At 51.8% G+C, this 11,689-nt stretch overlaps 1 protein-coding gene across 5 annotated transcripts in view; it reads right to left on the bottom strand.

Moving 5' to 3' along the window:
- Positions 1-213: 213 nt before the first annotated feature.
- Positions 214-11,689, bottom strand: part of LOC144934667 (tektin-like protein 1) — a 55,765-nt gene continuing 44,289 nt past the window's right edge. For all 5 annotated transcript variants that reach the window (XM_078860719.1, XM_078860715.1, XM_078860717.1 and 2 more), the window contains 2 exons: positions 6,476-6,589; positions 214-688 (listed from right to left, as the gene is read on the bottom strand). In XM_078860719.1, the coding sequence (XP_078716845.1) occupies positions 521-688; positions 6,476-6,589 (282 nt within the window). In that variant the 3' untranslated portion in view covers positions 214-520. The remainder of the gene's footprint in view (positions 689-6,475; positions 6,590-11,689) is intronic.

Raw genomic sequence — 11,689 nt, 5'->3', positions numbered from 1 at the left:
GCGCCAGAGAGCACATCCACTATGTAGATGGAGTGATAACTTCAGTTTGTGGGCAGGGGCTGGGTGGATTGATACATTGAGAGGCGATGACAACTTGGGGAGGCCTTCATCCAGCAGTTAATGAATCATGAATGACACAATCAAGAGCTACTGTTGAAGCAATTCTTTATTTTCTATACTGCAATGACAACATTTAGTAACAATGAAGATATTTGAAAGTATTTTGCAATACTGAAATGTACAATTACTTTAAAACAATGAAACAGGACTGGATGTGTACTGTATGTTATGATATTGAAGAAAATAACACTCTGCACATCACGCCAATAGCATTGATTTATGTTTAAAGGCAAAAATCTAAGCGTGCCGCTCTCTAATTTGTATCTGACATCAAGATAATTTAACAATATGAGGGAATTGTCAGAACAATTAAACACTTTAAATTACACACAATCAACAAATGCTCAGATTGTTGACATTCTTGAGAAGGTAAACGTGTGCCGGTGAATGTTTTACTCTGCTAGTAGCGGAAAGTGGCACACCGCCTTCTAAAACGAGCAGCTTCTGCATCTACCCGAGTGGCAGCCACCTTGTCGCGTAAGTCGGCAGCTAACATGTGCTGAGCGCTCACGAGTTGTTCCAGGTCCCCTTTGCATGCAGCAAGAGAATGGGACAGCCCTTCCCCTGCCTGGACACACGCACAGACACGTTTACGGTCATGGACAGCAAATGGATAAAAACCTACCTGTGGGATCATTTGCCAGTATGAAGATGATAACAAATAAGAGGCTTTACCCTTTCTGGCATAAAAACAGGTGTTAAGATGTTCTAACAGCACAAGGTTGATGCAAACGCCAAAGCATGAATAGCTCGGGTTAAGAAGTTATATATATATATCACTATAAAAATATAACTGGGAGGGAGGGAAGAAGCAGAAAGAGAAATGTTGTGATATGTATATAACTGCTGTACTCAGTTTAACACGTAGGCTTTCGCGACCAATATTATCCATATGTAATGCGAGCAAGGATTGAGAGAGGGCGGAGTCTGGGTCACGTGAGGAGTGGGTGGAGTTAGGGTCACGTGGGGGGAGAGGATTTAGGGAGAGAACCGGAAGGGGAAGGGGGAGTTGAGACGGAGTGAAACACGAGGAGGCCACGCTGGGCAGGACGGAGAGCGTGGCACGGTCGCCACGCGGTGAGAGACGTCGACACCGTCAGCCATCAGTGTCAGACGCAGAGAGCTAGCGGCTGTGGGAGGCTAGCTGTATACGGGGCAGCAGTGAAGCTAGAGAGCGGAGCAGCAGTGGGGCTGCAAGGCGGAGCAGCAGGGAGACTGCCGAACAGAGCAGCATGGAGACTGCATATCAGAGCAGCAGGGAGACTGCATATCGGAGCAGCCGAGGGGCTGTGGAGAGGTCATCGAGAGGGACGCGGGCCTGAGCGAGTACGCCGTGGTATCGAGATTCTACGAACCCAATAAAGGACAACGGAGATCGACATCTGAGAGAGAGTCCTTTATTACATTGGTGTCAGAAGTGAAACGGCATGTCAAAACAGCTCAGGAGGAAGACCGTCCCTGCACCATCTTCGGCAACATCTTCCGACGACGACCTCCCTCCAGCGGTGGCGCTACCCACGATGGAGGAGGAAAGCGGAGCAGGGACGAGCGGGGTTCCAGCCGTGCAGGACGTGGCCGCCTCGGTGGGCCCATCCGCGCGACTGGACGCTGAGGATGGATGGCGACAGGTGGCGGCACAACTGGAGGCGATGAAGACGGTGTTGGCGCAATTGTGCGTCCTTGTGACGCCGGCGATGACTTCGGGGAGGCCCGGCGGGGAACAACGGGCCGGGGCCTTGCCGTCGCCATCAGCCCTCTCGACCAAGCGGCACAAAGACGCCATCTTGGGCGTGGCCGAGGAGGAACGGTGGGAAGCCGCCATCTTGCGCCCTCCGCCGCGGGAAGCCACCATCTTGCACACGTTGCGGAGTGACGCCATCTTGTCGCTGCCGCGCGTGTCACCATCGGAGGAGGACGGAGGAGCAAGAACCCGCAGCCGTCATTTAACAACGGTCAAAGAATTCTCAATCGGCGGCGATTGGAGCGCATTCGCCTGCCGTTTTCAAGCGGCTGTACGCTCCGCCAAATGGACGGACGCGGAGGCCCTGGAAGTCCTACCAACACTTCTCGACGACGAGTCCGTCCGGTTCTTCCGCTCCATCAAGGCCGACAAAAAGAAGACGCTGCAGGGTGTCTTCGAGGAGATGGCGGATGCGTATGAGCCTCTGGACGACGCCCATCGGAGATTTGTTCAGTGCCAACGGGCGCCTGATGAATCGCCGGTGGCTTTCAGAGGCGCAGTTCTGGAACTGGCGATGGCGGCATACCCCGAGACGGAGCCTGATCTGTTGGAGCCCCTCGTGTTGGGCAAGATGCTCGAATTATCTAGAGACCTGGGGATCCCCATGCCGGTGTGCAGCCATGATAAATTGACGTCCCGTGCTGTGGCTAAGTGATTGGACGCTCAATTTAATCTCCGACGCTGGAAGCAGGTGTCAGCTTGGACGGGGGGACCCATCGTTGAAGGCTGTGCTACGGGGTGGGATCCTACGAAGGCGGTCTACGTTCCTGACGACAAGGGTCCACAGGAGTTGACGGCCGCCTCCGTCCAGTGGCCTGCTCGGGGAGGGACGGGGCCGAGGTCTGGCCCGCTGGCGCGGGAGCGTCGGGACAGAGAGGGTGCCATGCGCCGGAACGACGTGGAGTGTTTCCGCTGCGGCCGTAAGGGCCACTTCGCCAGGGACTGTTGGGCTCGCATCCCGGGGCCGCCCCAGCAGGAGGCCTCGACCACGGACATCGCGCGAAAAGACCCACCAGGACAGATGAGCCAGCCGTTACGCAGGTGGATGTGGCGAATCCTGCTCTGGGTGGGCCTACCACGGCGATGGGGCCACTTGACCCCGCTGCCCCTCCAACCCCACCACAGACACGGTTGCCGGAGACCCTGGACTTGGGTCTCCCTGGGGAACGGGACCTTGGCGTTGACGGGCCTCCAACAGCGGCGGGCGGTTCTACTCCCGTCAATCTCAAAACCCCGTCGCGTTCTCGGTCTGTGGGGGGACCGCCGCCCGTTCGGGACAGGCCGGCGACCCGCACGCGTTCCAAATCCCTTTCCTTTCGTTGATTGTTATTGTTCTTGTTGTTCTTGTTATCGTTCTTATATTCTCCATTGTCCAGTGATGTCAGATGGTTACAATATTGCTCGCATTATTTTATTGTAATTATTGCAGCCGGGGACGGCTGGGTTTTCATTAGGGGGGGGTCGTGTAATGCGAGCAAGGATTGAGAGAGGGCGGAGTCTGGGTCACGTGGGGAGTGGGTGGAGTTAGGGTCACGTGGGGGGAGAGGATTTAGGGAGAGAACCGGAAGGGGAAGGGGGAGTTGAGACGGAGTGAAACACGAGGAGGCCACGCTGGGCAGGACGGAGAGCGTGGCACGGTCGCCACGCGGTGGGAGACGTCGACACCGTCAGCCATCGGTGTCAGACGCAGAGAGCTAGCGGCTGTGGGAGGCTAGCTGTATACGGGGCAGCAGTGAAGCTAGAGAGCGGAGCAGCGGTGGGGCTGCAAGGCGGAGCAGCAGGGAGACTGCCTAACAGAGCAGCAGGGAGACTGCATATCAGAGCAGCAGGGAGACTGCATATCGGAGCAGCCGAGGGGCTGTGGAGAGGTCGTCGAGAGGGACGCGGGCCTGAGCGAGGACGCCGTGGTATCGAGATTCTACGAACCCAATAAAGGACAACGGAGATCGACATCTGAGAGAGAGTCCTTTATTACACATACTAGAGGTTTTGTTGAATTAGATCGCATAAATATAAATGTGTTGTTTAACCCGCTACTACCCAACACAGCCAATTAGTAAAGCTTGTCAAGGAAACAAAACATGCCCAATAGTTACTAGTTCAGTACACTGGTGGATTGGAGGGTAAACTGATATGTAAATAAACCCCAAATGTAAATGTTGTGAGGTGGACGGGTTGAACGCCACATTTACATTTACGCAATCTAACCCAAAAAACTTATATTATGAACTTCTGTACTGTTCATCTTTTTGCAGCCTTTGGTCTAGCACTGGTGAGACAAAGTGTGATGCCGCTGCCACGAAGCCGTTCGGCAGGCGCCCTATCCCCGACCTCGCCACCACCAAGCAACGGAGCCAACCCCTCGTCCCCCTCACCTCACCTCACATGAACACACCCGCACGCATTTCCCCCCCCCCCCCCATAGAGCTGGAAGGGAAGGTCACCTGATCGACCGGTTTTTATCCGAGAAACCCTTATCGGGATTAACTCTCACGGTTTCTGGCGATCAGGGAATTGGACGGCCTCCCCCGACGCTACGTTGCACCGCGGCGCTGCGACCTGCCTTAAGATGGTATGGCCGCGGCGAGGGGCATTCGGCCACCGCGGTTGAAGCGCATCCCCCACACACACCACCCACGTGTCGACGGGGCAAGCAGGGGAGGGACGGGACAGCATGAGTAGCGGGACCGCAGGGGCTCTTGCGCATAGTCACGGATGGTTGGGATAATTACGCTTGAGCGCGCAGGCACCATTGTTAGGGAGGGAAAGGGATTAATTAGAATTTACGCCGCGCAACGCCGCACACTGATTAGCATATCACAGGCGCCCGGAACCGCGGTGCGCGTGCCAGAGGGGCGCGAGCCCATTGTTCAGAGCCGCATCCCTTTGAGGTAGGGAGGATAAATAGTGGGCGCAAAGGGGAAATCGGGCTCTCTTCTCTCCAGCGCCAGGCGACAGGACGCTCTCCAGTCCAGCGACCCGAACGTCCGTGAGACGCATCGAGGCACGCTGCGAGTACGGGATCAACGAACCGCCGTGGGCATCTAACAGGGAGTAAGAAGGTGAAGTAGGATAATAGCCGGTAGATAAGGAATAGGTACAGGTTTAGTGGAATAGGCCAGCCTCGTCGACTCACTGATTCAACATTAGTTACCAGGTAGCGAATAATAAATCATTAATAGCGAAGCGTGGTCTCGCGTGATCTTGTCGAGCAGTGGGAACGTGTGGGTGCGCGTGTGTACACAGTGGTTCGCCACGTGAGTGAGCGCTGCGTAGAGCGGCGCACAAGTGGGTGTCGCGTGTGTGCAGGTGTGTGCGCTCGTAGTGTGGGGGAAGGGGTCGGTGCGTCCGCAGGCCCCCGCTCCGTCTGTCGCCGCCGGGACTCGCGCAGTGTGAGGGCAGCGTCGTTCGCCCTCCGACCCCTGACCCCCGTTTAATAGCGCGTGATCCGTGGAGAGACAACGCAGCGCCTGCAGGTGAACGAGGGCGTGCGGCGAGCTATGCCTCTCACACGAGCTCGCGGAGGGACGGACCAGGGAGGGGAGCCGTCGGGCGATGAGCCCAGCGACGGCAGCAGCTGCTCGCAGAGCAGCGAGGGGTCGGCGCACGGCAGAGCCCCTGCCATAGGCACGGAGCAGGGAGGGACTTCGGGGACCAGCGGCCCCAACAAAAGCCATAAAAGAGGCTGTCTGGTGTTTCACGTTCAATGCATGCGTTATCAAAGCATATTTGTTTGCACGTTTCACCACAAGCATGCATGGGTTCGTGCAGACTTGATGCCTTGTGATAGGTGTGTCGATTTGTATTCATGCCATAGAGGGTTAAAAACATTTTATCAGAACAAAACTTAGTTCAAACACAATTGCTGAGCACAGATCGAAAAGCTCGGAATGTAACAAGGCCAGCAACAAATAGTACAATAAAAGGTCTAACATAAGATTCAACACATTTATTGAATCGAACAAGGTTATAAGAGCTTGGAAAAGAGACAATGGGAGGGAATTTCAAAGTGGAGGAGTGGGAGAGATCTAATCTAGATTTGAAGTTTTCGTGTGGGAGAGAAGCAGAAAGATAATTATGGTGGCCTGCAGTGTGGTGAGTTAGTGAGTGGGTGCGTGAGTTGATCGATGCGTATATGATTATGTGTGTGAGTGAGCATTGGATTAGTGAGTGAATGAGTGGATAAATGTGATTAATTTTATTTTATTTTATACCTACGTGACTTTACCGAAAGAACCAAAGAGTAGTGGATACATGATTAAGTTAACAAATGAACTTGTTGTGAACTGCAGTGTGGTGTTTGAAGACAGTACAGACATGATGAAACAGTCAACATGGGTGGAGGAATCAGTGAGTTAAGTTGACAATAACAGTAACCATGGTCGTAGCAATATAAGAGTGATAAGGAGACGACTATTCACCGTGAGTGAGCAAGTGACTGAAGGGAATCAGCTAGTGCTGGATCATAAAACACCCAGATTGCTCGACGTTGAGACACCTTTGCAGTTTTGTTCTTGGAAGATATTATTTTGAATGGATTTTATTGTAATTTTCTTGAAATAACTAGGCTTCATTTATTGAAATAACTAGGCTTCACTGCACAGACGCACTCACCTGTAAGATTCCAGTTGCTTCAGGCAGCTGAGTTCCCGGGTGCCTCTGGTAAACTTTGACCATGGGTCGATCCAAACGCTCTCTCAGTGGAATGTCACCGTATCTCTTGGGACCCTAAACCACAGTAAATAGAAGATGTCACGCTAAAGCTATGCACGCTCGTATACTCATGTTAATACTTATCTGCATGCTCTTACCTGGCTGATATGTGCAAAGTGCCAATTCTTTCCAGTGCCGGTTGTCATTACGCGCTGATATGCTTGTCCCACGCTCTGAGACATCGAGATACAATCCCTATAGTTTTGCACTGTATGGCATTTGCTGAGCAAATGCCCAGAGATTCAAAATGTCAAGTGGCCAGCAGTAAACATCATTATCAAAGATGTAACAGATAAGAGTTAACATATTTCTTGAATTGAACAAGGCTATAAGTCCTCTGGAAGAAAAACGATGGAAAAGCATCCCAAAGACCAAAAGTGAGAGGGAGGAAGCATGAAGAGATGTGTTTTGACCTGCAGTGTGGTGAATGGGTGAGTGTATGAGTGGTATACAGGCGTTCGAGTGGACGGGTTCTGGGTCCAGTCACCATGCGGCAGAAAACTGCCAAACAACAGGGAGTGGTTTTGATTTTGAACAAAAATTTTTAAGAGGGTGTGGGAGCGTGGAGGCAAGGTGTGGGAAGCTGAGTCCCAGGCTACTGTGGACTCGCCTCCCCATCAACAGGATGCGAGGAATGGTGGTGGTAGCTCATGCCCCACCAAAGATAAACAGCAGTAGAGGGATGCAAACAAAGCCTCATTCATGCTAATCTCCCTCCCTAATCCCTCTCCCTAATCCCCCATTAACACAACTGAGGTGCTTGTGTCCGGGGGTGGAATTCCTTTCCAACTCAGACCCTGCTTGCTTGCCCATCGCCACATATATAGCCTTGTTGTAGCTGCTCTCTCGCTAGTTCAGCTGTTCCACTACTGGATTATAGTTTCTGCCTGAGGACGACCGCTTGTGTTGCGATCGAAACGTCGTGATTTATTTTATACCTACGTGACTTTACCGAAAGAACCAAAGAGTATGACTGACTTATCTACCTACAATAGGCATTTATAAATAATACAAAACAAAGTACTCAAATGCTGTCCCCATGACCATAAAGTCCACACTACACAACTCCTTTGACATGCCAAAAGCCTATAGCATGTAGGCCATGACCTGCTATATTTGCACAGTGCAATCTCGCGTTGTGACATAGCAATTACAGCCATGGGCGCCTTTTTCACCGCCCTGAATGGGTCTCAAAAGGCGTGGCTAAAATGCTAAACTAATCGCAATGAATGAAAGGATATCTCTCACTCGGACGCCTTCACAGCCACCCCGAGACCTCACCGGGACACAATCAGACTGTGTTGCAGCAGTTTCTAATATGGACATTAGGTAATTCACGTTGAAATAATTATTATATGTATATATTTTTTTAAACACAACAAAACAATTTAAAGAAAAGTAATTTTTATTAGAAAAATAATTTCTCATTTCCAGCTGCTTGGTGGGGTGGCACCCCAACGCCCCTAGTGGACGAACCGCGCCTGCCCATTGGTGATGAGGCAGATGTGGAGAGACTGGATAAGTTTCTGTATCTGGGCAGTGTGCTTCTGACCAGCTCCGGATTAGCAGCTGAGGCACTGTGGAAACTACCTGAGCTATCACTCCATATGATGCTAAAGTTCATTTCAGCCACAGTTATGCCCAACCTTCTCTATGCATGCAAAATGCAGACAAATTTGAAGGAGCATACGGGTCAGCTTTAAACATTTAGGCTGGTCTGTCTACGATCAATCCTGTCTCTGGTGTGGACCAATCAGTTTCAAAGACAATGCATATATTACACTGTGTAACAATTTTTTTTTTAAAAGAATTGCTCCTGGGTAGTGTTATTTCCCAATTGCTTATGCCCCAAAAGCAGTGGCGGAGCCAGTGATCCGATCAAAATCCCTAATTTCGATCAGATCATTGGGGTTTATCTATATATAGGGGAAATTTGTGATTATGTGTGTCTGTTCAAAATGTTTAGCGTACTTCCCGACATGCAACAAACTTGAAATTTGCCATGTGGGTACTTTCCAGACTGTAGACAATGCAAAAATATACTTTTGTATATTTTTTTGGGGAGGGGGGCTCAATAATGCATATTTTTTTGCACGGCAAGTGAGCTGTAATGTCACATGTCATGTGACCTGCACATGTGGAAGCGCGCTGCGTTATGAACCCGACGACCCGAGGTCGATTCCCGCTCTCAGCCACCACTGGTGACGATTATTTGAACCGGTCCTGGGCCTCCCCTAGGTCGACTCAGCCTCAAACGAGTCATTAGTGTGGTGTGTGAACATCGCCACTGGGGAGACAAAGGCGGCCGGGCGTGGTGAATCCAAGTCCTGGGCGAAGCTGGGTAGTAAAGCTAGTTAGTAATAAATCGGCATTTTGTGACCCCCACCGCCACTGTGTAGCATATTATTACGTGCCAGGGACTCTATGAGATGATAGGACAATAGTCTGTGTCCATAATTAGCAATAAGTAACGGCAAAGCAGTTATAAGTGACTCACAGAAGTGTGCGCAGTTGCGTATACAGTACACGACTTCCCTGAAGGCATACCTTCAGCGAGCGCGATGCCGATCACACACGGTTCCAATTCGACCCTCGATCGATGGCTGCGCCATCGCCGCACACGCGTCGAATAAAAAGCAAGGGACAAGTCCCTACTTACTAACAACTCCTAACATATTTCATTGCTGGAGGGGTTGCCCCCCCTACCTGAAAATCCTAGCTCTGCAATTGCTCAAAAGTACAGAAAATGGCTAATATTCCCCACAAACTTTGCTTTGTGACCAGGACAGTGATATTTTGAAATTGACCTATCTTCCAGAACATTCCAGATAGATTCAGTGGTGAGTAAACTTGGAGTAACTTCTAGAACATTCTAGAACTTTCCAGTAATATAAATAGAAGTCAGTTTAGTTTCAGCTGCCTAAGTGAATACATATTTGCATTTTTCTGAAATGGCATCAAGTGGCTGCAAGCATCCGAAAGACGCATTTTGCTATGTCTGTGGCCAATTTATCAAGACAAGAGCGAAAAAGTACTCTTTGGCAGCATCTGCTAAGATGTGTGAGGCCCACAAGGCATATTTAGGATATTACGGCATGCTTGTCGGGGATCGAGACAAACCCTGGGCACCTCATTTCCCATGCGAGCAATGCAATAAAACTCTGGAGGGTAAGATGGACAATTGTTGCTCGGAATTTTGTTATAAAATTTGTTTAAAAAAATTAAATTGTACAAGTTTTTAATTTTAAAATAATTTTACAATTTTAAATGTTATTGAAAAAAATATATCTTATATGCAAAATGTTGTGAGAATCTCTTACACATTAGTCATGGGTGAAATACATGTATTTTTGTAGGATGGTACAGAGGGGAAAAGAGAGCCATGAAGTTCGCTATCCCAAGAATTTGACAGAAACCCACTGACCACTCAAGCAACTGCTGCTTCTGCATGGTCGACCCTTCCAAACGTAGGACTGGAAAGAATGCACCTGCTATCACATATCTGGACCTTCCTTCATCTATCGCCCCGGTGCCACACTGCCATAAGCTCCCCGTACCCACTCTTCTGGAGAGAGAGCAGCCGTCTTTAGAAGAGAGCAGCAAGTCAGAGTGTGAGGAAGATGTTGTAGATCCAGATGACAATTTCAGAGGTGGAGCTGAGGAGAGAAACCCATACTACTGTAATAAAAGGACTCTTCACCAGTGTAGATCTCCGTTGTCCTTTATTCGGGTTCTCGTCTCTCTCTCGCCCCTACGGCGTCCTCACTCAGACCCGCACCTCCTCCACCGTACACCCTGCAGCCACACTGCTGCTCCGCTCTGCAGCTACACCGCTGCTCCGTCTGCAGCCACACCGCTGCTCCGCTCTGCAGCCCCACTGCCGTTCTGTGTGCCCCGCACACTCTGCCAGCTCTTCACGCCCGGCTGGTTTCCCACACTCCACTAGCTCTGCTGTGCCCCACGTACACCGCTGGCCGACGGTGCCGTGGCCTCCCACCACGTGGCAATCGCGCCACCCTCTCGCCACTGCCCAGCGTGGCCTCCTCCTGTTTCCACTCCTTCTCAACTCCCAGATCCCTTCCGGTTCTCCCCCTAAATCCTCTCTCTCACGTGACCCTGACTCCTCCTTCTCCTCACGTGACCCAGACTCCGCCCCCTCATTCCTTGCTCGCATTACATGACCCCCCTCCTGATGAAAAACCCAGCCGTCCCGGCTGCAAGAGAACAAAATAATGCGAGCAATTCACAACCATCGGGCATCACCAGACAACGGAGATTATAACAACACAACAACAAGAACAACAATTAACGAACAACAACAACAAGAACAATAATTAACGAAAGGAAAAAGACTTGGAACGCGTGCGGGTCGCCGGCCCGTCCCGAACGGGAGGCGGCCCCCCCACAGACCATGACCGCGACAGGGTTTTAAGAGCGACGGGATCGGAACCGCCCGCCGCTGTTGGAGGCCCGTCAACACCAAAGTCCCGTTCCCCAGAGAGACCCGTCGCCGGGGTCTCCCGCAATCGCGTCCGTGGTGGGGTTGGAGGGGCAGCGGGGTCAAGTGTCCCCGTCGCCGTGGTAGGCCCACCCGGAGCAGGATTGGCTGCATCCGCCAGTTTCACGGCCGGTTCGTCTGTCCTGGATGGTCCTGCCGCGTCGCGTCCGTGATCGAGGCCTCCTGCTGGGGCAGCAGCAGAATGCGAGCCCAACAATCTCTGGCGAAGTGGCCTTTACGGCCGCAGCGGAAACACGCCAAGTCGGTTCGCCGTGCAGCACCCCCTCTGTCTTGGCGCTCCCGCGCCGGCGGCCCGGAGCGCAACCCCGCTCCCCCTCGAGCAGGCCACTGGGTGGATGCTGCCGTCAACTCCTCAGGTCCCCTGTCGTCCCGAACGTAGACAGCCTTCTTCAGGTCCCATCCTGTCGCACCGCCTTCGACCGAGGGGCCCCCCGTCCAAGCTGACACCTGTTTCCACCGTCGAAGGCTAAATTGGGCATCCAGGCACTTAGCCGCCGCACGGGACGTTAACTTATCGTGCCCGCACACCGGCATGGGGATGCCCAAGTCCCTGGATAACTCCAACATCTTCCCCAATATCAGGGGTTCCAACAAAT

Source organism: Lampetra fluviatilis, chromosome 11 (genome assembly GCF_964198595.1).
Source record: "Lampetra fluviatilis chromosome 11, kcLamFluv1.1, whole genome shotgun sequence".
NCBI lineage: Eukaryota > Metazoa > Chordata > Hyperoartia > Petromyzontiformes > Petromyzontidae > Lampetra > Lampetra fluviatilis.
This window is presented reverse-complemented; position numbering and strand designations above follow the sequence as displayed.